Source organism: Myotis brandtii, unplaced genomic scaffold (genome assembly GCF_000412655.1).
Source record: "Myotis brandtii unplaced genomic scaffold, ASM41265v1 scaffold698, whole genome shotgun sequence".
NCBI lineage: Eukaryota > Metazoa > Chordata > Mammalia > Chiroptera > Vespertilionidae > Myotis > Myotis brandtii.
This window is the reverse complement of record NW_005370731.1, coordinates 183,902-190,250: the sequence shown is the minus strand read 5'-3', so window position 1 is coordinate 190,250 and position 6,349 is coordinate 183,902. Positions and strand designations below refer to the sequence as shown.

Below are 6,349 nucleotides of genomic sequence, written 5' to 3'. Positions count from 1 at the left end.
CCGCACACACACGCTCCCCAGCCCGCTCCCCACCCGCTCCAGCTGGCGCTCGCCGGCTTCACTGCGCAGTGCGGCTCCGCGCGCGCTGAGTCATGGCGGGGAGGAAGCAGGGGGAGGTGAAGGGCCGGTCCCCCTCCCTGTTCTGGCCGGGACCCCTAGTGCAAAGGATCATGGCCCCTTCGCCTCTGCAGGGAGCCTGCGAGGCAGCGAGGGTTAGGGGCCAGGCCGTGTACTGCTTCAGGTTCCCTAAGGCGGGTGGGGGCCCTGCCCGGGGGCACAGGCGCCCCCGGCGAGGAGGGCAACCCTTGGCAGCGCCTCTTGCCCTATTAACACCTTCCCTGTCTTTTCTTATCGGGTGACCTTGATTCTGAGCCTGGAACCGCTGCAGCCCGGCGAGCAGACAGGAGCGCTTTTCAGGGGCAGGGGTGGGGCGCTTGCCTCTCCTCCGCACGCTTACCCTGCTTGAGCAGTGAGATGGGCAAAACTATCCCTTTCCTCCGCCTCGGGCCGGGCTTCCTCTGCTGCCCTTTCCTGGCCTTCTGATTCCCTCCTACACCCTTCTCCATACCCTTTTCCTGATGCCCTCCCACCCCCACCCTGGGGGGAGAAGCCTGACCTTGGGATGTCCTTGAGGCCTTGGTGCCAGTCCCCGCTCTGGGATCTTGGATGGATCGGAAGGAACGCCCCTGTGGCAGTCAGATCTGGGTTCTAATCTCAGACCTGACCCTTGGGTTGCTGTATGACTTGAATACAGACCTTTCTCTGGGTCCTTTCAGACGAGGGGTTGGGCCCTCTGCCTTATGCAGACCTCTAAGTTCTAAAAGACTGCGGTTCGATTTTGCTTCTAGGCAAGGTGACCCCATGGCAAAGCGCAAGCCAGAAGGGTCCAGCTTCTACACGAGCCATCTGTCCATGGCTCTGGCCTATTCCTTTGGCCCAGATGCCAGTATGCAACCCCACCCTCTGCTGGGCAACACCCAGCAACACAGAGAGTTAGGAAAGGTACAGGAGGCAGGCCTAGTATAGGGAAGTCGGGTGTAGGGGAGAGCTGGGGAAGTACCCCAAGACCTGCTGGGTGTGGGAAGGGGAGGTAGGGAACTTGGCCCTGGCAAGGGGCTCTGCTCATTGGGAGACCCAGCTAACCCATGCTCCCCCATCTGTCTCCTCTGCTCAGGCACTGACTGGCACCATGACCTACCAATACCCAGCGCTGACCCCGGAGCAAAAGAAGGAGCTAAGTGACATTGCTCACCGCATCGTGGCTCCGGGCAAGGGCATCCTGGCTGCAGATGAGTCCACTGGTGCGATCAGGACACAGTGGGAGGAGGGCCCAGGCGTGGGGGTGACAGGCTGATCCCCCTATGACCATGGGCGATTCCTTTCCAGGGAGCATTGCCAAGCGGCTGCAGTCCATTGGCACTGAGAACACGGAGGAGAACCGGCGCTTCTACCGCCAGCTGCTGCTGACTGCCGATGACCGAGTGAATCCCTGCATTGGGGGTGTCATCCTCTTCCATGAGACACTCTATCAGAAGACAGATGATGGGCGTCCCTTCCCCCAAGTTATCAAATCCAAGGGTGGTGTTGTGGGCATCAAGGTGAGGAGGCTGGGCCTCAGAATGTGAGATCTGAAATGAGTCTGGGGAAAAGACTCATTTGCTTCTAGACCTTGCCTAGAAGCAAAATCGAAAAGTCGTCCAAAGTAACAGGCTGGCGGGGTGAACATTGGGCTGGGAGCCTGGAGACTCGGGGTGGAGTCTACCCCAGACCAGATGTAAGGAAAGCTAGGAACTGCCCTGCTTGGTATTTTTAATCCTCAAAGTTCTAAGAGCAAGTCATTACCCATTATTATACAGATGAAAACCAGAAGCTCAAGGCAGTGGTGTGTTTTGCTCACAGTTAGCAAGTAGTAGGTTCCCAGGCTGTCTGTCAAATAATAACCCCCTGTATCCTGCCTCAGAGGATCAGATACTGTAGCCAAGTGGACACATTTGAAGCCCAGGAGGTATCACGTGAGGTTAGGTGACGGAGGGCTCTAGAGGAGAAGGTAGTAGAGATTGCTTACTTGCCTTATATTGTTGTCCTACCCCAACAGGTAGACAAGGGCGTGGTACCCCTGGCAGGAACAAATGGTGAAACTACCACCCAAGGTGAGAACTGTTTGGCTCCTTGCCTTGCTGACCAACCCACCCAGGTCGGTGCCCCTCTAAGAGCCCAGGATGAGTGGGAGACACTTGCCCCCTCCTCTGCCAGGCTTTGACGTCTCATCCCCTTTCCAGGGCTGGATGGGCTGTCTGAGCGCTGTGCCCAGTACAAGAAAGACGGAGCTGACTTTGCCAAGTGGCGCTGTGTGCTGAAGATTGGGGAACACACCCCCTCAGCCCTTGCCATCATGGAAAATGCCAACGTTCTGGCCCGTTATGCCAGCATCTGCCAGCAGGTGGGCCTGCACATCCCCAACAGGCCAGCTTCCATCTCATTTGGTTCCAGAGTGTCAGTTAGCCTGCCACCCATCTGCCAGGATGTCTACCTCCCCCAAGGCAGCTGCTCCGGATCCTCACCAGTCATCAGGCTTGAGCCTGTGGAGGACAGTGGAGGGCTTGTGTGGGTTGATCTGAGGAGATCCTGTCTCCTACATCCTGCAAAGCTGAGGGCTTTGAAGCCATGAGTCTCTGTCTTCGTGGAGATAAGACCTTGGCCAGTGGTTGTGGAGGGCTGTAGGTAGAGCTGAGGCCTCCAGGTGGTCTCATAGCTACTCTGTCCCTCACCCCACAGAATGGCATCGTGCCCATCGTGGAGCCTGAGATCCTCCCCGATGGCGACCATGACTTGAAGCGCTGTCAGTATGTAACTGAAAAGGTAGGTTGCTTCCTGCCTGGGCAGGGTTGGTGCGTTGGCAGCTGGGCCAAGGGCCTTGGGGCTGACTCCTGTCCCCCCACTCCACCCCACCTCACTTTGGTCCTGCCCTGCTCTAGGTGCTGGCTGCTGTCTACAAGGCTCTGAGTGACCACCACATCTACCTGGAAGGCACCTTGCTGAAGCCCAATATGGTCACCCCAGGCCATGCCTGTACCCAGAAATTTTCTAACGAGGAGATTGCCATGGCAACTGTCACTGCGCTGCGCCGCACAGTGCCCCCCGCTGTCCCTGGTGAGACCCATACTCTCATCTTGCCCTCTGGGAGGTAGACAGACTGTATCCACAATCTTTATGCCTATTGGGCTGATTTCCAGGTCAGCTGCTAGGAACTAGCAGTCCCCTGGATCTCGGACTACAACCCCTCTCCCCATTTCACCTTTGTTTTACAGGGATCACCTTCCTATCTGGAGGTCAGAGTGAGGAGGAGGCATCCATCAACCTCAATGCAATCAACAAGTGCCCCCTGCTAAAGCCATGGGCCTTGACCTTCTCCTATGGCCGGGCCCTGCAGGCCTCTGCTCTGAAGGCCTGGGGTGGAAAGAAGGAGAACCTGAAGACTGCCCAGGAGGAATATATCAAGCGAGCGCTGGTGAGGATGGAGCAGGAGGTGGGCAGACTGCCGGGGTGGATGGGATTCTGAGCACAAACCTTCTTACTCTGGCTCCTCTCCCCTCTTAGGCCAACAGCCTCGCCTGCCAAGGAAAGTACACCCCAAGCGGCCAGACTGGGGCTGCGGCCAGCCAGTCCCTCTTCATCTCTAACCATGCCTACTAAGCAGAGGTGATCTAAGGCTGCCCTGTGAACACTCCAGGCCCCGCCCCCTCCCACACTCACTCTTGAAGAGGCCTCATCCCGGGCTCCAGGCTGCTCTTTCCCAGCACTCTTGCCTCCCTTGTGACATTGGTTGTGTGGTGTTGTCTGTGTATGCCAACTCCAATGCCCTTTCCAGCCCACTGCCAATAAACAACTATTTAAGGGGGAGTTTCTGGTCCATGTCTGTAGTGTCTGGGTCAGGGGAGTGTCTGGGGAGGTGGCCGAGTCCAGAAGAAAGAGCTCTTGTTTTATGTTCTTCCTTCTTGGGTAGGAAAATGGTGAAGGGATGGGGTAAGACTTTCCTGTTTCGTTTTATAGTTGCCCAGGGTTTCAAGAGGAGAGCTTGTGAAATTTTCTTCAACCATCAGAGGCTCTTACCCCTTCCACGAGCAGCATCAGATAAGGCTCATAGTCGGGGAGTGTGTATAACTCCTAGTTGTAGGAGGCTGCAGGCTCAGCCTCTTAGGCCTAGACCTCAAGGGTGCAGAAGGCCCTGTGACAAAAACAGCCACAGACAACAGCTGAGATTTCCTGAGTCTCTGAGCCAGGCAACATGAAAACGTTCTGTTTGAGTAGATGTTTTTCCCATTTAAGCTTCAGGCTTTATTGCTGGAGATCACACTCTTTCTTGGTGGAAACAAGAATATTAATGCAGCCTGGCGAGTGGGGTTCAGTGGTTGTGGGTTGACCCATGAACCAAGAGGTCCTCGGTTCGATTCCCACTCAGGGCACTTGCCCGGGTTGTGAGTTCGATCCCCAGTGGGGGATCTGCAGGAGGCAGCCAGTCGATGATGTTTTCCTCTTGATGTTTCTGTCTGTCTCTAAAAAATCGATAAAACATACTTTCTTTTTTTTAACGAATATTAATGCAGCCCTGCAGGTGTGGGCCCAGCTAGGCTTCAGAGGTGGAGTGTGGACTTAGGAACCAGGAGGTCATGTTTTGATTGCAGGCTCGAACTCCCTAGGGGCATGCAAGAGGCAGTGGATCAATGATTCTCATCATCGGTGTTTCTAACTTTCTCCCTGTCCCTCTCTGAAATCAATAAAAAGATATTTAAAAAAAAAAGAATATTAATGCATATTTCCTTAATCTACACTGTTGAGCTTGTCAGTCTTCCCATTTTAATAAGAAATGGGATTAGAACTGGCTACTTAGTCTTCTTGGGCTGTGGAACCCCTTGAAGAATCTGGAATCCTCTCCAACACCAACAATGTGCACAGACAGAACTCAGGTTCTAGGTTAAGAACGGAGCCTCTAGCTGCTGCATTCCATGGAGCCAGAACGAGGGCCCTGCACTTACCCCTGTCATGCTGTTGCAGAAAACTGGAAAAAAATCAAGCAACACTTAGAGTTTGGAATTAAACAATTTTTTTTCTAATCACCGGTGGGCTTAGAGAAAAATAAATTCAAATTCTAAGCAGAGCTACAAGCAGAACTTTCCTTTTTATTAAAGAGCCAGCCCTATGTGTGCTTAGTGGTTATCTCGCTGGAAGCTGTGGCCTTGAAAACAACACAGTGATATCCAATTAAAAAATACATCTGGTATGGCTTGCGAGTATGGGCGTGTCTAGTGTCTGGCCTACAAGGTCAGACAGCTAAGTTTATCTTCCTTATTATTCAAGCAGCCTAGAAAGCAAAGTTATTTTTATAGAATAAGAGGCTATCTAAAACAGAATTTCAAACAGTAGTTTTACAAAATAGGGGTTAGCCTTCTTAATGCCTCCGACCCTTCCCCAATCACCCAGGCTGGGTGCAGCAGTAAATACACCAGATATTCTCAACTGTTGAAGATCCTAGTCATAACCAGGGACCTAGTATTCCTGCCACTTCTCAGATTTCCTGATATGGACCCGTTCCTGTCTGAGCTCCCTTCTAGAGGAAAAAAAAAAACCTTGGCCTTCTGATCTCTCGGGACCTACTAAATCCATGTAGTGATAGATATAGAACTGATTAACCCTAGGACCTTCTAGGAGTTTAAGAACTTGGTCCTTTCCTTCTCTGTACATTTCTATATGTTGCCGACATACAAAATCAACCCTCTCCCAGTGCCCCTGCAAACACTGGCCCTCACTCTGTGCCTACCGTCAACCCTGAAACACCTGAAATAAAGCAAATGAAAACTGAAGGTCGGTGGAAGACGGTGAAAAGGACATTCCAGAAGGGAGCACCTTGTACAAGACCAGTTTAAGGACTAGTTGCTTCCTCTGCCTGCAGGAACAGACTAGGGGAGCAGAGGAACTCGAATACCACTGCAGGGAGCTTTGGGCTTCTTATGACTGAACTCTGCAAAGTGTGATTGATGGGTGGAAGCTAAATCAGAACACAGCTGTCCTGGGTTCAAATTTCAACCCTGAATCAAACCCCAATTCTTAGCTAAGCAAATGTGAACAAGTTACTTAACCTCTCTAAGCTCGTTTCCTCCTTTAAAAAGAAAAGGAATAAAATTTGAAGACGACAGAAAGCAACGGAGGGGTGTCAAGGGGACCCCGGCGATCAGAGGCCATGGGGACGGCACAGGCGTGGCGGACTTTGCGCCTCTAACGGGGAGGTCCTCCCGGCAGAGTCCCCCGTGGCCGCGGGAAGCGGTCGGGCTGAGGCTGCCTCGCCCACCGGGGA

At 53.2% G+C, this 6,349-nt stretch overlaps 1 protein-coding gene across 3 annotated transcripts in view; it reads left to right on the top strand.

Annotated features, from left to right (window-relative positions):
- Positions 1-3,900, top strand: part of ALDOA (aldolase A, fructose-bisphosphate) — a 5,283-nt gene extending 1,383 nt beyond the window's left edge. For 2 of the 3 annotated variants that reach the window (XM_005881988.2, XM_005881987.2), the window contains exons 2-9: positions 1,175-1,301; positions 1,387-1,598; positions 2,096-2,150; positions 2,280-2,440; positions 2,776-2,859; positions 2,976-3,150; positions 3,309-3,508; positions 3,598-3,900. In XM_005881988.2, the coding sequence (XP_005882050.1) occupies positions 1,190-1,301; positions 1,387-1,598; positions 2,096-2,150; positions 2,280-2,440; positions 2,776-2,859; positions 2,976-3,150; positions 3,309-3,508; positions 3,598-3,693 (1,095 nt within the window). In that variant the 5' untranslated portion in view covers positions 1,175-1,189 and the 3' untranslated portion in view covers positions 3,694-3,900. Of the gene's footprint in view, positions 1-102; positions 117-848; positions 1,003-1,174; positions 1,302-1,386; positions 1,599-2,095; positions 2,151-2,279; positions 2,441-2,775; positions 2,860-2,975; positions 3,151-3,308; positions 3,509-3,597 lie in introns of those variants that run through there. The other variant, XM_014529861.1, reaches the window with a different exon arrangement.
- The last annotated feature ends 2,449 nt before the right edge of the window (positions 3,901-6,349 follow it).